Below are 20311 nucleotides of genomic sequence, written 5' to 3' on the forward strand. Positions count from 1 at the left end.
ATGGCACCACGCTGCGTGGTGCCTTCGTCATGCGCATTTCATCTTCTAGTTGGGCCGTGCGCTCTGTGTCCCTGGCGTCTTTCGCTGCCGGTTGTGCCACCATCAGCCGGTTTTCTTATTCTAGGCGGGAAGCGCCCATACGTACTAGTGCACAGTATGGCGTAGTGCTGTGTGGTGCGGTGTGGCGGGGTGTGCTGTTGCGAACATGTAGTTTGTTAAGTCGAACTTTGTTTTAGTACAGAACTCTGCAGTTCCGAAAGTGGCGCTAGGAGCTCTCAACATCGCTCTAATTTGTGGAAATATGCATGTGCAAATAATTTTTCGCAACACGTTCTGGTGGACTAATGTCACTGCTCTAGTTGACTTCTTCCTATTAGCTTACCAGCCGTGTCCATCCCACACAAAATATTAGTTTGGGGTCTGAAATATAAGGTTCCATTGGAACCGACGCTCCAGCAAACAATTCCGTTACAAATACAAGTAGTATTGAAGTCCCACGTGTGGATTCCTTGACCATTTGGTCAGGGCTAAGTGAAAAAAATATGCCTAAAACTCTGCCATACGAATTAGAGAATCCATAATTAATCGCATTACAGTCAATTGCTGGAACATTGAAGTCAGCTAGTAATATTAAGTTCGTACTGAGCCGCAAAGGGTGATCGTAGAAAAAAGATAGTAGTGATCAGCCTCAGGTCTTCGATACAGCACACACAGAAAAAATGAAGCACCAAACACTGAAAGTTTGAAAGCAAACACTTATGCGGAAGAAATCGCTCAGCAACTGAGAGTTCATAGCCATGCTTTGTAACGACGGTGATACCACCGCAAAGCGATTTCTGAGCACAACGGTAAAGCCATAGAGTTTCATACACTAATTACTAGAGGGAACTTTGGCGCTAGCGTCTACGGCAGCCATAAGCACGGTAATTCAGCCAGCATGTGAATGAAGTGTAGTACATGGATTTGTGTAAACTTCATCCTTCCTTCTGGCTTCTCAAGGCTTCTTGACATTGTAAACTCGTCGCTTTTGCCAAAATACCGTGTAATAAATAATTAAGTTAAATAAATATAATCAAATTGTACGACGGTAAGATTTCATTTGAACAGAGGACCTTTACCACAGAAGACCGCTGCTCAGACCATCACGCCACGAAAGTATGCATTGAGAAGTGGCATAAAACGCCCTTGTGAGTTTCTCGCGGAGAAGCCAGCGCATTGGCACGCTTGGCGTCTTTCGATTTGACTACTATGCCAGGCCGAACCACTGCAATGAGCAGCGATTGAACGTGTTTGCAGTCTTCTGCACTTAGAAACGTATAAACAGTAATGAGATAAAGTGTAATGAACAAAGCGAGAAGGGCGTCGGAATTAACAAGCATGAAGATCAGACAAATTCTTGTATTGCCATTCATTCCTATGGTGGCTCAATGACTACAGCGCCATAGTTTCATCTAGTAGTTATTGTGGGAAACTCTTTGAGTAAAGCGATTTCGTCTTGATAATGGCGTCATGCAACTAAGGCTCAGTTATCACACATATTTGTCGGTCATGTGTGAGCAAAATGTGTTCCAGTTTGTCGATTTTTTTAACTGCGCTTCGTTCGTTAGAGCAAACCGAAGTTGGTGTTCCCCTACACGCTACCTGCATTGATCAGTGCTGCTCTCTTGTGACATGTCCGTACGCGCATTTCATAAAACATCCGAGTATTACAGGGTACTCTCAACACGAAGTTTGTTGTCAACAACAATTGCCTTTCTACCTCTCTCGTTATATTGTTTTGTCGTTGCCCAGAAACGCTTTCTTTTACGTAAAGTGTCTGCACAGTAATCATATTGTAGATAGACATCTGACTCCCTGACATAGCACGGGCGTCGCCGTCGCCTCTTGTAGCCGAGCAGAGGAGCACAGCGACAGAACAAAGCGAACGCGGTACGCAGAGGGGGATGAAAGACGCGAGGAGGAATGAGGAGGAGGAGGTGCAGCGGAACCATGAGGCTGAAAGCGGAAGAGGATGCTATGTAGAAAGAGTGAGAGGAAAAGCGCCATAGTTGCGCGCATCGTCTGGGAGGTCTGTCGGCGGCGGCTGCTCTGAATCGCGCCTGCGCGTCGCCCACACGCTCGCTCTCGCGAGCTCCCGATTAGCAAGGCAGTGGCGCCACACTTCGCTCCGTTCGCAACCTACCGCATGAGACAGATTGCCCGTGGCAGCCAATATACCGCGAAATGAAAACATGTATGGAGCTGCGTTCAAATTTCGCATTAGGGAGCATCGCAATCATTGATGAAGTTTTCGGCTTGTTTTTAGGTTTTTATTTATGACGTGACTCAAGAGGCGTCAAACCATGTCCGTTTCTTCCGTACAGGAACTACGCACCTCCTAGGAGGTGCTGTACAGTACACGGAACAGCACCATGGAAGGCGCCATGACAAAGTCGAGACCATTCTGCAGCAGAGATGCTTCCGCCACGGCTGAACAAAAATTAATTTATTCAGTGGATACAAGTGATTTAAAATGAAAACAGTGCTGGCTGAAGAAATAAGTGCGTGCTTACAGTTTAAACACACGCAGAAAAATACACTGCAATTAGGAAATCAAGAGCAATGTCTTGTCTACTGCAAAGTGATCTACGCATAATGGTTTTCCACAGTAAACGCCAGCCAGTATGCCGCAAATAACAGTCTAATCTTGATGGGAAAGCCTCGATGTTTTTGCAGTCACCTTGGACGATTGAATGTATATATTGTGTTCTGTTTATTCAGTGAATTAGTTGACATACACCTAAAGATCGATCAGCCCAAGCACTCCGCACAGGTTGTTAACAAGAGAAGCATAAGCGTGCAGCCCCGGTGCTTATCACTGGGTAAATCCCGAAGGTTTATTATTTCTCAATTATGTTCTTCTTCTTCGTATGATTATCATTGTTATTATATCTCAACTATTCCCAAATATTCCTCAATTACGGGTTACGTGTTTGTGTTCTTGGTAAATAATTAATTAATCACGATGACGAACGCGGGAGCAGTGGCACGAGCGCGTTCACGTGTTATCTCCGAGGGGCACCAACGAGCCAGCTGTGGAAGAAGGCGATGATGCTGGAGCAAATGCTGAAGATAGTTTTTTCTAAAGACCGACACGATACTGGAGAAAGTAGCCCTTAACAGCTTCGCTGTAAAATTACTGATAGGAAATTTCGTCGTCGTTCTCTTCAATCTATAGCTATGGACCTAGTCATCATACCACGAAGTAAAGATGCTGCCAGTGTGCAAAAATATCTAATTATATCGCATTATAAGGCGAATTTATAAGCAGCATCGCTCAACTGGAGAGCGTGCCATGTATGTTAATCCAGAAGCATGCACTAGCAGTCACTAAAGGAAAAAGATTGATGAACGTTTTCACGTCCATGACACTTCCTATGAAGCCGATACATGGCACGCATCTCTGATGAGGATGAACAACACTTGCTGTGGCTCGAGAACGAGTTCACTGTTATATACTACAGGAGGTTCAAATAAGATCAGTCGCCTGAAGGAGTGGCACTCGGGGAAGAAGCTTTACGAACTTTGCTTATACAGTACAATTTACTGAAAAAGCACCAGCCATCGTTCTGCAGAAAAGTGTTTCTTATCTGCTGAAGAGGGAATATTTGGCAGAGTTGGACTCATATGCCGCGGAAACGAATTGACCGCTGTTCTTGATCAAATTGCGCAATCTAAGTCACCTAGCTTGAATATAGCCAAGATGCCCGACATCAGTGCTGAACAACTAGCCATTAACATGTCTGGAAAGGAAATTGACGACCTAAGGGAAAGTTAAACAGCCGCTCCGCAGTCGGTGACCTAGTGTGGCTTGTCATATCTAGGTGGCTGCATTGGTAAGTTATTAGTTGATTTTTGTAGTGGATCTTATGCCAACGTGCAAGAATAATGATCTCCGTACGCTTTCATTTAAGGCCGAAAAGGAATGGCTTGTTTTGTCGAAGGCCAGAGCTCCTGTTTCAGAACAAGCTATTGAGTTTGCATGAGACTGTTTCATAACACCATCGAATGGTGATTATGCTCGAAGCCTTAGGCTGAATAATAAGCCTGAGTTTGACCGTGCGCTAATACGACGGTTGAATGTAATAATGGCAACCCCGAAAAGGGGAAATAAAGGAGCATTGATTGTGAACGGAGTCCTCATACTACATGTATGGTATACCGCAAGCCCTAAACCACAAACACACGCCTTCCGGCTACTCGCACAAGCTATGGAATCATTATGAGGGCTTGTGACAGTCACATGGTATTTAACAAAGAGATAGCCCGACATTGCGCTCTTTTCAGTGGTCCAATGTTTATCTTTGTTTGTCCGGAATGCTGCTGAAACGCCCACTGCCAATGGAATGGTCAATGTTTATTATATTAGCCCCCCTCCCCCTTACGCCTTATGTAACCCATTACAGAGGTATCACAATATAGCCGTCGTCTATGCCTGATTCCATTTCAAGTGTTGAATCATCCCTCGACCGTAAAGAAGGAAGCAAATCAATAAAAGAAAGCAAATTGATGTAAAACATTTCGTACAGCTGAGCGGTAATGCTGAATATATTTTTCCTGGGCAACTGGGACTCCTTTACGGGTACGGGGGATGCAAAATTAAATACATGTGCTTATTACACTACATATAGTGAAGCTTAGTAGTTCAAGACGTCAATAACGGAGTGCGTCGCAATAACCTTATTTTAAAAGGAATCCTTGAGCAATCTTCAGAGTCATGGAAGGACACGGAAGTTGTTGTGACAGAGTCAAAAAATTGAGCGTGCATATAGAATAGGGACGCAAATGCCAGATTACCCTCGGCCGATCATTGTGAAGTTCCTCCACTTCAATGACAAAAGTAACACACTGATAAATGCACCTAAACTGGAAGAACTAAAATCCCCAGGTGTTTAGATTGAAGAGGACTTTTCGCCCCGGATGTAACTTATAAGGCAGAAGCTAAGAGACTTAGCTTGTACTGAGTGAAAGTCTGACTACAAAGCCAAGCTTGTATTTCAAAAGACTGTCCTAGACAACAAAATTTACACCCTCGGCCGTACCATAAGCAGGGTAGCGGCCCTTTCGAAGCACCCTGCACCCTCTAAAATCCAGTGACGAAAACAGGAAAGCCAGGACTCTTCTCTGTCAATTCTTGTATCAGCCTTCCGTTGTCTGTATCATAAGCCAGATCAGCTGTGTTGCTACGCTCAATCATCTTCAGCAGATACTTTTTGAGACGCAGAAATCTGGCTATCACCAGATAGTGTAAACTGCGAGTTGTCATTATGTCCTCAATTTACACTATTCCGAAATTATAGGGTGAAGTTGTGAGGTGACGCTGCGCTAACTGGCAGTAAAAAACATTAAGGAAGCTTACATTTTTCATATTCATTCGTGCCTCGAAATTTTGTGGGCAGCCCTATGGTTGTCCTCACGCGTCACCTGTGTAATTTGCGTCTGCTATGGCCCACCTGATTCATCTGAGGAATTTTGAGAGTGCCTGAACTTTTATCCAAGACAAGTACCCAACTTCGTCAATATTTTAGCTGTCTATTTCCATTATCCAGCTATTTAATGGAAGCCATGCAGGCCTGTATGTAGCGCAATGAAGCGTGAATGACAAGATTTTTGTGACGTATTGTCGTCATTCGAATTACACCAAGTGCTGTCTGCTTCAACACGTGGAAATTCACTTTTAGATCTTGTATTACCTACAGAGCCAAACAGTATCGCAGTAACTGTCGCGGATGGCATGAACGATTACATTATCTTGCCTTGCGGATTCGTATGCGAGCCGAAAAAACGCACTCATGCATCCCATGTATGAGAATATCGAAACATACATACATACATACATACATACATACATACATACATAGATACATACATACATACATACATACATACATACATGCATACATACATACATACATACACACATGCATGCATGCATACACACACACACACACACACACACACACACACACACACACACACACACATGCGTTCCTAGGGAACAGAAAAACTAAGAGGGGAGTCGAAATAACGGAGGCATTTTATATTAGAAAGGTCGGACATAGCTGTGCAAGCGCTCCATCTAGCGCTTTATCAGAAAGAGAAATGCCATTTTTTGCATGGTAGGCTATGACTGTATAACGTATACGTATCTGGGGGAGGGGGGGGGCTGTACTCATGCATATTCTGCGCAATAAATATAAAAGCTGGCGTGCTTCAAATAAAAAGTCAGTATTTTGTCAGCGCTTTCTCTCAGTTATTCGTATCTCTGTTTATTCTTGTTTTACTCGAGTTGTTGAAACTTTGTTATAACCTTTACAAACACACGGGGCGAAAATGCATTATATCGTCTGAAAACGAGATCACAGGTTTCCTTCCCACTGGTGTCAGCCGCAGTACGAAGGTGTTCGGTGTGCAACAACATTTGTGTTTTGACATTTAGGTGCACTTTGCGGAACTCAAAGCCGTCAACGTAATGGGGAGTGCATGCGCCATGGCGGTGTTCATGATTACTTCATTCCTGTGCACTTTCGGTAAGTGAAAACAAATACCTTATATTTCAGTTAAATATATGCCTCCGGACATGCTCACACTAAACATAGATTGGTTCTTAGTCAAGCGAAGGTGAGAAAACGTAACAAACCCATTTTCAGAGAAGGTGGCCACCATCCGCATGAAGGTCTCACTCATGCGGCCGTCCCGCGATGCTAACTCCGCGGCGTACTTCTCTCCGAAAACGAACGGTATTTCGAAGGAATGGGGCGTCCCCATCCAGCCAGGCAGCGGTGCTGTCGCCGACTTGTGGGCGAAGACGTAGGTGAACACTTTCCCTCCCCGTTCGCTGTGCTTGTCTGCCATGAACCGTAACGGGCAGTTGAAAACCCTGTCCGACGAAAAGTCGACGTACTGCCTCCTCAGAGCGTTGTTGTCACCTTGCGGTGCGTCGTCAACGTACATTCGTAGCACGTCTGGTGTGTCTTGCTTCCACAAACGTGACAAACTGGCTTCAAGAGACTCAGTGACTCTATTTGGAGACACCGAAACAAGGTCTTCAATTATGATGTCAGGCGCCGGCGGGAACAAGAAAAATATAGCCGCTTCGTCGGAAGTGACTCCCGCCATGACATCGACAGGCGTGAAAAAACCACGCTTCATTGCCTCTATTGGATTCTTGGGGAGGAAGGCGTCGTGATAGGTTGGAAAGAAAGACATAAGTTTGGGGGCCACACTCTGTCCAGCCGCGGCAACGAGCTCCTCTGCGGACTTGTTGCGGAGGCAATTTATGATATTCTGTGGATTGGAAGACAGGTCGATCGTACCCCCCTCGGAGCAGCCGACGATGGCAGCCACCTTGTCACCCTTGGCCATGCTCTCATGAACCGTGTCCCATACATCAATGCTGAACATAGTGCCACTCATCAAGAGTGCTCTCTTGAAGAGACCCTCGCTCATCGGTGACATGATGTGTGCGTGCACGGACCATGACCCCGCACTCTCTCCGAACAACGTGACTTGTTGCGGGTCGCCTCCGAAAAATTCGATGTTCCGCTGCACCCACTTCAGCGCCATGACCTGGTCAAGAAGACCGACGTTCCCCGGCGCATCTGGGGAGTTCGCGTTCAGGAAGCCCAGGATACTTAGGCGGTAATTCATGGACACGACAAGGACCTCCGCGAACGCAGTCAGCACGGCTCCGCTGTAGTTCGCCTCATTGGCGCTGCCGAACGCGAAGCCCCCTCCGTGGATCCAGATCAAGACAGGTCGACTCGAACTGGCGTTCCTAGCGAGCTCGGGGACCCATACGTTGAGATAAAGGCAGTCCTCCGTAATGTTGAGGTGGTCCATGCCGAAGCCGGGAAAGGTTACCTGCACATCAAAAACGTAGGCACCCGACTGTGTAATGTGTGCGTAACATCGTGTAATGCTTGCAGTGAGTTTTGATATTCATCTGACACTGACGCTGGAATAAACTTAAGGGCACCAGTACAAATTTCATCAGTTATGCCCGCAACGGCGAACATCTACCCCGACAAAATTACTCGCATCCTATTTGCACTTTGGACATTTTACGAGCAGATTGGAGGCGGGAAACAAGAAGGTATTTAGAGTAGAATCATCATCATCGTCAGCCTACTTATGCTTACTTCAAGGTGCAGGCTTTTCCCGGCGATCTGCAATTACCCCTCTTTAGCGCAATAGACACTATGTCACGCCTGCAAATTTCCTGACTTCTTCTCAACACTTAGTAACGTGCTGTAGTTGCCATTACTTGCTTTGTCTAGGCGCTTAATTTGTAATTGTTGTAGACCATCGCTTATCTGTATTGTGCATCACATATGGTCAAGCCATCTCAATTTCTTTTTCCTAGTATGAACTATAATATCGGTTACGAAAGTTCGCTCTTTAATCAACACCGCTGTCTTGCTATCTCCTAATGATATGCCTACATTTTACGTTGAATCACTCGTTGACTGCTTCGCGAGCTTCTTTGCTAACCCCAGTTTTTTCCCATTCCTTAGTGCCGGTAGAGTGCATTGATTTCAGGCTGGCGGTCATGATTTATTAATGCCTGCCCTATGCGGTCTGTCCCAGCAGGATTCTTTTGTAAACTTATTTCCTGTTGCCCCGCTCACCTGTGAGTAAATAGTATTGTAAATGTTACTTGTGGATATATTTTAGAGGTTGAGTGTTAATCACAAATTCTCGTGCTCTACAATTCTCAATTGTAGTCAGCATGTTTGAAAACTGTTTTCAAACGTACTCTTACACTTTATCAGCTAAAGTACTCAATAATTTCTTGCTAGTCATTTACAGCGATGGTGGAAAAGAGACTGTCATTTGCAGACTGCACGTGGAAGATATGGTCTCCTTTTATTCTCACTCCTAACTGTTCCCACTCTAACCACCGTAAATCTCCTAAGCATGCAGTGAATAAAATTGTAGAAGTTGTCTGTATGCGCCAGCCTGACCCCTTTCTTGTTTAGTATTTTTCCGCTTCTTTGTGAAGAATTGAGGTAGTTGAGTATTATTTATACACATTCACAAAGATATTTACATGTGATTCCCCTACTCCTTGACTAGACAGCGCCGCGGTGACTGATTGTATCCTTACTGAAGCGAACGCCGTTCTGTAATCTGTGATATCAACTAGGAGCAGTACTACACCCCAGATTTCTTAATTACTCGATTTACTACATGGATCTGATCCACTGTGACATATCCATTCCTTAGTCGGCTTGCACTCATGGTTCAATGCTCTTTGGGTCGATTGGCTTCAGTAGGCTAGAATTTAACAAATATATCGCCTCAAAGCATCTCATGTGGTCTGAAATACTATAATTTCACCTTCCCAATTTCTTCTTCCTTTATTTAAATGCACAGACCATTTGTAACTCCCATGTGGAGCGACATATTTCAGAACAAGCTTGGTACGGAGTAGGAAGGCAATGTTTCTGAGCTTGTTGATATATTTAGATATGTAGACAATTTGTGTATTGCGCCGCAACGTGACTAATGCCTAACGCGATGTCGCACACATTTGAAGAAAAATTGAGAGACAAGGCATCAAGTTAAATATTTTTTTTTGCCCTATGATTATTAGTTACAGTTCATCGAACCAAGATAGCCCATTAACGTGCATCATGTCTGCTTTTATCAACTACTCAGATATGTTAATGCTACTCTTGTTTACAGTTAAGTGCCCTTTAAACTGGCGAAAATAGGAATCGTGCACGTCAGTGATGGTTCAACGTAGAAAAAATCGTGCGAACCCCTAACCGAATTGACCTTACAATCACAGGTCGACAAGTCACAACAAGCTAGCTATGCGCATACTGTTACCACATTAAACTGTGCTAAATTTATTAAGAAATTGAAAGGCACCCAGAGAAAGGGGCGCAGCCTTAGAGATGATGGTAAAACAAAATTTGCAGTTACTCCGTACCTACGCAGGATAACTTATAAAGTGAAGCCCCTAGGAGCTGGACTTAATTTTGACGTCCTGCTTCAACGCATTTCTTCCCGTGATCTTAGAAAGTTCTATAGCTTTGCTACTGTACACAGCGACGAATGTCTGGTATATATTTCATGCACTCTATTACAGTGGAGCTGTTAGAGCCTCGCTGGGTTTCTCTTGACGTCCGCAGCTTACCGGAGTTAGAGGAGAGAGAGCTACGAGAGTGAAAGCAAAGCATAAAAATAGCATTGCGCAGTACAGCGACGCGGCGAGAGTGGGTGGAGCCTAGCGAGGGAGAAGCAGCGGTGCGTACGCGAGCGAGGAACGCAGCCCGGATGCGTGCCCTCTCCTGTGGCGCGCCAAGCAGGGGGGCGAGGCGAGGGAGGAGGGGTGTTCTCCTCCAGCTGCTGCTAGGGTGCCTTGATGTCCGCCTCGCCCGCCGCTCCATACAGCGTTGAGACAACCGCGGCGTTTACTACGGAGTTGGCCACGCGGATCGCGGACGCCGTAGTGGACGCCTTTAGGTTGTTTCACATGGCGCAATTGGGACGAAAAAAATCGTTCTGCCGCGCACGTCGTGAATCTATTTTCGCTGACAGCTTTCACATGCGTCTGCGACAGCGCGATTTCCGTCGCAGCGATGCGCAATGTTGCCCCTTGCTCACGAACTATCCATGCCTGTACCATTAAATAAAAGCAACATGGAAACTAGTCCTATATTAGATTTTTTCTATTATTCGTCTATAATTAAATAAGTACACCATATTTTAACGTTTAATAGCGTTGAGACTTCACTATCAGATGTGGTGAGTGAGATGTTGCACAACACCGCAAGTATGAGCGTGCGGCTCGTGCAGCGTCGGTGGGGTGGTTCCGTTTAGTGCACTCTAGTTTCGTTGTTACTATGGAAGCCACAACTTCTTTCCTGGAGCATTTGCTTTTGCAGAAGAACATGCTACTATTGAGTGTGCAAGTACAAGCAGGTGGGACAATTTGTAGCGATGAGGAGGTTGACGACGGTGGCGATCAAGTGGGCACGCGCCTTATGTTGAGGTAGCGTCCGCTCCCGACCTGGATGGCGCGCAGCTTCTTCTTTTAAACGAATCGTGTAAGCGTAAGACGCCGTAAAATGCTTACGAAGCTCCTGAGCCGCAGGCGCTGGTGGGTACGCCCTACTAAAACATAACCAAAACAGGCGCGCGACATTGCTTCACAGAGCTATCAACGCGCCGTAAAACGGAAGAGTGCCTATTTTGACGGCGCTTTGTTTCCTCCCGCGTTGCCCCTCTCACATCGCACCGATCGCTGAGACTCTGCGACGGCATGACCAACTTGTTGGAATCCGGCCGCGGAGAACCCACCACGTTGCGGCAGGTCGCTGAGCGGCGGAATTCGCTGTATCGCTGACTGAAAATCGCGCCATGCGAAAGAACCTTTTGGCGGAAACCCTAGGGATGCGTTGCCGGCACTCGTGAGTCGTGTTTGCAGCTTGGCACTATTTTACTGGCCTTCCCCCAGCGCCGCTTGTCTCTCGTGTTTGCGACAGCAGAGCCACGCATAACTTTCAACTATGCGGTTTAGCTGTCGCAACGTTCATGTAGGCTTATTTGGTCATTGTATCCCCGTACATATAAGACATCATCAGACGTCGTAAAATCATCTGGGATGTCGCATTTGTTGCCCATTGCGGAGGGCGTGGGAGCGTTCCCGTTTTATGTGAGACAGAGATAGTTTTTACAACTTTTTAACCAAATCATGCGACAATTATCATAGGCCTTTCATTAGGAAAAGAGGGGATGCTTGCGTCAAGCCATGCTTTTGTGGTGCTAACATTTCACGAATGGTGGCACATATGTATTTTCAGATTTGTGCTTTCGGCTCTTTAGCGTGTAAGTATCGGTGTATCGTTTTTATTTTCATTCCGTGCATTGTTTGGTATGTGCGCTGACTTATATGTGCATAGTTGTGATGCTTCTTCAATACATCCTTTCACTTGGAGTAAAAGCCTTGTCGTGTGGTTTCCCATGTCTTAATTGCGCTTTAAAGGTTCTCATAATAAATGTTACGTTTTAGCCAGGCTGTCCATTTTGGAGCAGCGATATATTGCTCGTTGTCATCAGGAGTCAGGCAGATTAAGTTTTAAAGTTTGATGAGTTTTCAAGGTAGGTAAATGTATTCGAGCAAATTTTTAGTGGTCATTTAAACAGGTTGGCATGATTGGAAATGATGCAGACTGTACTCGGCTTTAGCAACACCTAAAGAAATACTCTCTTCGCGCGTTATCATTTGTGAGGGTAATGTTGCTGGACTCGGAAGAAAGCCCACGTAATACGAAAATGAATGGCGTCATTGTCTTCTGGTGCGTCTGATGTCGAGCGCTTTTAATCAGGTTTCCGTAGAAGGAAGGCCAGCTTCGCGACTTGAAGGCGTTGTTTCTGTATTACCCTATAAAATGAAAAGTTAATTATTGGCATGCGTTTTAATTGACCTATAAGTTCTCCACACAGCGTAGTTGAGACAGACTTTGGCGGTGGACAAATCTAAAATTTGCAGCTCTTTTGGCACGTCTGATGCATATGCTAAGCTTAGTACGTATGTGTCAATGATGCGGCATTTACAAGCGTTGTGCCCATGTTTTACTCGCGTCCTGGACAAAAAGCCAGATTGAGTTTAAACTTTAAAAAAATAGGGCACAGTGCCTTGGGTGAGAGCGTTAGAGCGTGTGGTCTAATTAGCGGCAGCCAAAATGTTCAATAGAACTTTTTGTAAAAAAGAAACTCTTCGTTGAAACTTAAGCTGTGACTCCACAAGGACGAAAAAGTCTACTATGCGTGTTGTTTTTCTTCTGGATTATCATTTAAATGTTTACAATGAATTTGACTCTCACAGAATGCAAACAAAACAGTAGCTGACCAGGAGGTATGAGGTCGAAGTGATCTAGAGTTTGTTCAACACGGAATGTCGTTGGGGCCAACATTTCCACCAAGGAAGTGATTACGTCAATGCAGCAACTGCTTTCCTTAGCGTTGACGTACGCGTAGTTAACTACCCCCTATACTCAATAGGAGAGTGCAATATGCCTGTGTCAGACTAGCCTTTTCTACTTCTCCTCCTCCTGCACTGATGGCGGGGGATTGCGAGCTAGGAGCACATAAAGGCTAAACAAAGCATTTGCTGCTCTGATGAAATCAAGTCCGTTTGTTGAGATGCTGGCTCAAGCGACGTTCCTTGTACTATGACTATTGAGCTCCCGTGGTATGAAATACTGACACGTGTACTTGTTCATCTTGATGGGGTGACCGCGTTTCATCGACCAACAAATGTTATTGTTTGGCGCAGGGCGCACCTGTATGTATTGGAAGTTTCTGGAATGTTATCGATGGGTCTATCCGTTGTCTGGTGTCACCGAACTATGTGTAATCTGATTGCATGTATGCGCTGCGCGAATTGTGTAGTAATTTCCGGAAGACACGCGGGCGCCAGCCGTTTCTCTGGTACTTTCGATCACTCATGTATCAAAGCCGACGCGCTTGACCCACTCATCAGATTTTCGACGATCGCCGACTGTGTTCGCCACTATTGTTCTGCTTTGAGTGTAAGTTTCTTTTGTGGGCACAGGTTCGCCCAATAAAAAGTCAGTTTCGTCATTCACAGTTTTTTGCGACTGCAGTCTTCATCTACACTACAATGTGACAATACTAAGCGCGTGCCCCTTTTGTCAGTTTTTGATTTGCCGCATGATTTCCGGTTACGTGTGTCGTTCCACACGTAACAATATTAAGCAACCTGCCCCTGTAGCACGTTATCGCAGTCTTCTATACACGTACCTGAGGGCAAGCTGTAGATCCTGCAGTGGCATCGAACGTTCCTTCCCACGGTGCCTTTGGCTGTGGAGGACGGAACCTGAGCGTGCCCACGGGAGGCTCGGCGAAAGGAATGCCGCGGTACTCCTCCACAATCTTGCCAAGGCTGCGCACCACCTTGCCACGGACACGGCCCTCCGTTGTTTGCCTCTCGACGTGCATGTCTTCAGCCAGGGCACTCTTAAGGGCCGTGAGGGCAAGGAGCGCCAACAACGCTGCTTTGACCGCCATTGCTCTACACTCTGCTTACCTGCACGTTGAAAGATTTTGTGAAAAGGAATTACGCGAATAAACACAATAATCATTTGTTACACTGGTTGATTTATTGCCCTGCTTTTAAAGGGACACTGAGAGCGACACTTGGTCAGGTTGGGCTTGCAAAATATCCTTTTTTTCTAGTATTTCTAGTATTCATTTCTAGTATTTCTAGTAGTTCTAAAATTTCTAGTATTCATTTGGCTGAGCAAAGTTGAATTCTAGTCGAGAGACCGGACGCGAAACGCCTCACTTGCAGAATCTTGCGGCGGCAACTCAGCTTCGACACGTCAATGTGGCGTCGCTTATTTCATATCGCACGCATTTTCGAGTACTTGGGCCGTTTCGGCACAGGAAAAGCTTCTGAAACCACTTCAGTCGTGCTTTCTTTCGTTAGTATACAGTGTAACCCTTCTTTATCTTAAAAAGTTGGATGCGAGTAAGCGCTGTTATCACAGGTGTCGCTAGAGGGAGTTGGTGCTCCAATATCATTTTAAGACAATTCTGATTCAACTAGGCTCTTGTCATGGTTAGTGCGGCTAGTGGAAGGAATCCTTTCTATTGTCATTTTCACCACCACGCCTTACATCATGTGCCATCATCATCAGCGTCGTGTGTATGCCTGTACATAGCCTCCTATATAACTTCTGTTCCTGCCGGATGATGGGTGAACCAATGGAAAGCGGCCGTAGTTGGAACTATGGCTGTGGCGCCGCTTACGGAGGGTGGTATCGAGCACACTTACGTTTTTGGTGCTCGCTGCTGACAACAAAAAGCATGTGCATCAATAAAAGAGCAGCAACATACATCTGACTGCCGAATTATTAGCGAAGCTATAGCGAATCAATAAATACCAGCCGCTGTTTGAATTTCTACAGAGAGGCGCCACTTACGTTGAGGTCTCCGGCTAGGTCACCCCACACGGGCACGGCACTTGAGCCGCCCGCAACCGCTACTCAATATCATTATTATGTGAAGAGTGCAAATAACTTTGGTGGTCTGCTGCCGCTACTCTGCGGCAACGCCATACCCTGGTCGCCTAGCGCCTGGTGAGTGTTGCCACTACCCTCAATATGCTGATTTTCACCCTAAGTATGTGGCATTTCCACAAACGACGGCCGTTTTTCGGTCATCCGACAGGCACGGAAGTTATCTAGGAGACTGGTTTGTAGTTCGCGGCTCTCCGCGAGCCGCGAATGCAACGCGCTTTCTGCACCGACCGGCTACTGCCGCTCGATTCATGGCTAATCCTCTGAAACCAAAACCAAACTTGTACGCGGCCGCCACTTCGCTCACCGCTTTGCCTTTGCCTTTCTGAATAAATGCAAGGTCGCTATGTGAGGCGCCGTCAGGTTACCCTATAATGTTACGTCAAAGCGAAGTTTTTTTGCCTCATTCAAGGCTCTTTGTGGTAGGTAGGTAGGTAGGTTTGTTCCTTTCTTAGTTTCAGGTCTCTTCCATTAAAGGAAATGCAAGGCCGACGGTGGAATCAAACGTCTGACCTCCTGCACAGAAGTACAATGCTCTAATCAATAGGCCACAGTCGCAGGCGCACATTCATCGTTCCAAAGAAAACCAGGCTCTTTTATATGCTTGGCGGGTGCGTCACGTGCCAGCTACTCGCATTCGTCCCTTGCGCCAGCTAGGACTTTGAGACGATGTGTTACATGGAAGTGCAACTTCGCGATCGGCCCACATGCTCCAGTCCTTTTTTCGGAACAGCTAACGCTACGTAGAAGCTGTGAGACATTGTACCACCTTCATGGTCGGCACAGGTCGAACAGGTTTTGTCTTTTCCTCGCAGGAGTACGAAAGTAATTGTGAAAACCTTGTGACATAGACATAGATTCACATCCTATGACGACCCGACGCTGTTTCTTAGTGGCTGTGGCGGTGCGTGCTAACCTCGATGCGGACGCGGTGGCCGCCTTTCGATGGGGAGAAATGCAAAACACATTTATGTTAAAAAGCTCGTCAACTTAGAATTAGGTGCACGGTAAATTATCCCAGGAGGTCAAAATTAATACGTAGTCCCCCTGTACTGCTTGCCACATGTTGAGATGATGGCTTTTGCCGAACAAGAATAATTAATTTAACCTATCATTTCATAAATCGTAACATGACAAAGATGACGCCTCAAACCATGTTTGCCTAGCACATGGCCGTCCAGCAGGTATGAAGATCTCAAAATGCGGTAGTGTTGTTAGGCACATGCTTGTGTTGCACACACAACTGCTCTCATTAGGAGCACGTTGTTCCGCATGGTAACGCTTTACTGAACCTCGAGCCATGCTGGGTAGACATGTACCTGCAAAATGCTTCGCATAGCGTCAATTCCCACGGTGCGTAAGATCTGCATAATTTTAATGAAATGGTTTTCTTGACTGGTCTCCCTAGATTTAGGCCACTGACTTCTGGTATGAGCCAAGTATACGCGTGGAATTTGGATCACTATGCCAGAGGCTATTGTGTCAGCCACTGCCTCGCACGATTGCCGTTTCTGGTGTAGTGCAGAACAGCGTGAGATATAGTGCAAAATAAGGCGGCCAGCGGTGGAATGTCATATTTAATTTCATTTCATTTCATTATACCCCTCAGGGCCAAGCGTATTACAGAGGGGGAGTGGTAAATACAAGAACATGAAGAAAACAGACACAGTTGGTTATATGAGTGTTTAAATGACCCTTGTATATAAAGTATTGCTACACGCTGTTGGAATCTCAGCGCTGACACCCGTTGTTGCAAATGGGTCGCAAGCCCCAAGGGTAGCGTTGGCCTGGCGGCCTGGGGCACAACTGGAAGCATCCGAAGGTCCCGGCAAAGCATGAGTCGACTGGTAACAGAACAACTTGTTTATTCTAGCATCGCAAAAGAGCGGGCGGTCAGGTCGACCGAAGTGGAGAGACAGGAGAGCACGTAACTCAACGGAAGAAATCGGAGCCTCTCTCTTGGCGTCCGGGGGCAGTTGCTCTTATACTCTCGGAGTTGAGGGCAAGAAGGAACGCCTCGTCAGAGGCGCACGTGATGCGGGGCACGGACAGGCTGAGAGACATGTTGAGACGAGTGTAGTGACGCATCCGCCGGGCCGGCGCCGGTCAGACCTCCTCGCTTCACACTTGGGGAACTCCTCTCCCCGGCTGCCGCGCTTTGACAAGCGTGGGCACCAACATGCACACACACACACACGCACACTTGAAGACACGTGGCACTGAAACATGCCTGGACGCGCTTGGCGGGGAGGCGTATCGGCGGCGCTGAACGGGCCAAAATGTCCGCCGCTTTGAACGAAGCCCCGGCGTCCGTTGCATCAGCGCCGGCTATACCGCGCGTTGTAGGCGAAACGTAACAGACCGCCCCACCGGGGGAAGGAGATCCCGATGGTCAGGGGACTGCATCCGCTGTCCGGAGGGATGTCGCTCGATGATGCTCATAACCAAGTCGGGCGTCCTTCGGCGTTTCTTGAGCGCAGCGCACAGAGAAGGCCTCGTTCTCTCGTTCAGGTTCACACAGGACACTGCAAAGTGACTTCGGGAGAGTTGACATATTTGTTCTCGTTCCCGGCAAGCGTTATAACTACGCCGAAACTCAACCGCTCAGTCAGCAAGCACGAAACAACCCTCACCAAGTCCTGCCAGGCTCTTTCCCCTTTTATACCACTGCCTAGTTCCTTACAGTAGTCTAGCAGCACTCAGAACGCGTCCACAAATTGGAAAATTGCACTAGAAAGCACGTCATCACTTTGAAACACTAAACAAAAGCAATATGTTAAAAATCCTGCCTCAGGAGGAAAACATCAGTAACAAATAACGTTGAGGCTGATTCCTACGTTAGGGGCTTCGACCTAAGCCATCGGCGTTACCGTTGAGACTCCCCTTTTTGTAACGCACCTCAAACGAATATTGTTGCAAAGCGAGGCTCCAGCGCAGGAGGCGGCCATTTGTTGAAGAGATGGTCTGCAGCCATTGGAGAGGGCAGTGATCCGTGATCCTCATCGCCCACTTCAAAATGACGGGCACTGGCTGTCCGATCATAATAAACCTTGGCCCTCTGCTGGGCCTTTGCCATTGCTTCACCTGACAACTCCTGTGCCCTTCTTAAGCGTTCGAGGAGCCTAAGCACGTACTCCACCACGACTGGGTCGTCGCCCCTGCCTTCCCACGAGTCTCGAAGCATGCGAAGCGGAGATCGCAGCGAGCGACCGTACACCAGCTCAGCTGGCGAAAACCCGGTAGACGCATGCAGCGCTGTCCTAAATGCAAACATCACCCCAGGCAGACACAGCTCCCAGTCAGTTTGGTGTTCAAAACACAACGCTCTCAACACGCGCTTCATGACGGAGTGGAGCTTCTCAACGGAATTCGACTGTGGGTGGTACACTGAGCTGTGTAACAGCTTTACCCCGCACCTTTCGAGAAAGGCTGTCGTCAAGGCGCTCGTAAACACAGTGCCCTGATCTGACTGGATTTCCGCAGGAAAACCAACTCGCGCAAATATGGACAGTAGTGCATTGACTATCTCAACTGAGCTGAGTTCTTTAAGCGGCACTGCTTCAGGGAACTTTGTCGCTGGGCAGATCACAGTCAAAATGTGTCTGTACCCCGTGGCTGTTACCGGCAGAGGTCCCACTGTATCAATAACGAGCCGTCTAAAAGGCTCCGTAATGATAGGTACCAACTTCAACGGCGCCCTCGATTTGTCCCCTGGTTTGCCCACCCGCTGACAGGTGTCACATGTCCTTACAAAGTGGTCTGCGTCCCGAAAACACCCTGGCCAATAGTACTCTTGCAAGAGACGGTCCTTAGTTTTCTTAACTCCTAGGTGTCCGGACCACGAACCCCCATGCGACAAGTGCAACAGATCCTGACGGTAGCACTGAGGCACGATCAGCTGATCGAACTCCACTCCCCTGCGGTCTAGATACTTCCGGTACAGGACCCCACCTTTTTCCACAAAACGAGCATTTTTCTTGGCGATACCTTCCTTGACAATGCAGCGTATGTTTTCTAGGCTGCCATCCTTTTTTTGCTCGGCTATCAAAGCCGCCCTGCTGACTTTTAGCAACCTATTAAGTCCGTCTGACGTAGTCGCGATGAGCAAATCTGCAGATAGCTCTTCTAACTTTCCCGTGTCGGGCATTTCCTCTCCAGTATCTGGTGCCTTCAACGCTACAGGCTCAATTTTATTCAGTTCGGACGTGCTCTGAATATCAGCTTGCTGCGCCTCTGACCCTTTTTCATTGTTCGACAACGTCGGCCCCGCAACTACCGCCTTTGCAGCGAGCTCGCGAACCTTCGATCTGGTTAAGGCCTGAACGCTAGCCTCACCAAACAAAAGCCCCTTCTCGCGCAGGAGGTGATCGGACCTGTTCGAAAATAGGTACGGGTACTGGGGGGGGGGGGGGGGGGGCAGCATAGATGACACTGCGGCCTCCGTCTCAAGCGCTCCGAAGGGTCCTTCAATAAGCACTTTTGCTACGGGCAGACACACGCTATGAGCTTCCACGGCTTGCTTGATCCATGCGCACTCGCCCGTGAACATATCGGATTCTACGTAGGAGGGGTGAACTACATCCATCGTAGCTGCGGAATCGCGAAGCACTCGGCACTCTTTCCCGTTCACGAGGAGGTCTCGCATGTAAGGCTCGAGAAGCTTCATGTTCTCGTCAGTGCTGCATAATGACAAAAACACGACTTTTCTTTTTGTTTCTGGACACTGCGCCGAAAAGTGACCCGGCTTCTGACACGTATAACACACGCGCGCTTGCCTCATCTCGAACCGCTTTCTGCGTTCGGCTTCGGCTGCCACCGTCTCCTTACGTTCGGTCGGACTGCTTTCACTCGCATCCGAACTAAGTGTGTCCCCGTTTGCTCTCATGGGCGTGAACTTCGGCCTCTCAAACTTGGAGCCAAATTCACCCTTTTGACCGTCCTTAGCTCCGCGAGCCCGACGCGTCACAAACTCCTCGGCTAGCTCAGCGGCTCTAGCCACCGTACTAACGTCTGGCCTATCCAAGACCCAGTACCGCACGTTCTCAGGTAACCGACTATAAAATTGTTCCAGCCCGAAACACTGCAGAACTTTCTCGTGGTCACCAAACGCTTTCTCTTCTTTGAGCCACTCCTGCATGTTTGACATAAGCCTGTAGGCAAACTCTGTATATGACTCACTTCTGCCTTTCTCATTTTCCCGAAACTTCCGACGG

At 47.3% G+C, this 20311-nt stretch overlaps 1 protein-coding gene across 1 annotated transcript in view; it reads right to left on the reverse strand.

The window, feature by feature from the left end:
* Positions 1-20311, reverse strand: part of LOC126519172 (acetylcholinesterase-like) — a 55076-nt gene that overhangs the window by 6220 nt on the left and 28545 nt on the right. Inside the window, exons 2-3 of the mRNA XM_050168786.3 lie at positions 13819-14104; positions 6680-7902 (exon numbers count right to left, since the gene is read on the reverse strand). Coding sequence (XP_050024743.1) covers positions 6680-7902; positions 13819-14085 — 1490 coding nt within the window. The 5' untranslated portion in view covers positions 14086-14104. The remainder of the gene's footprint in view (positions 1-6679; positions 7903-13818; positions 14105-20311) is intronic.

This window comes from Dermacentor andersoni, chromosome 10 (assembly GCF_023375885.2).
Source record: "Dermacentor andersoni chromosome 10, qqDerAnde1_hic_scaffold, whole genome shotgun sequence".
Classification (NCBI taxonomy): Eukaryota; Metazoa; Arthropoda; class Arachnida; order Ixodida; family Ixodidae; genus Dermacentor; species Dermacentor andersoni.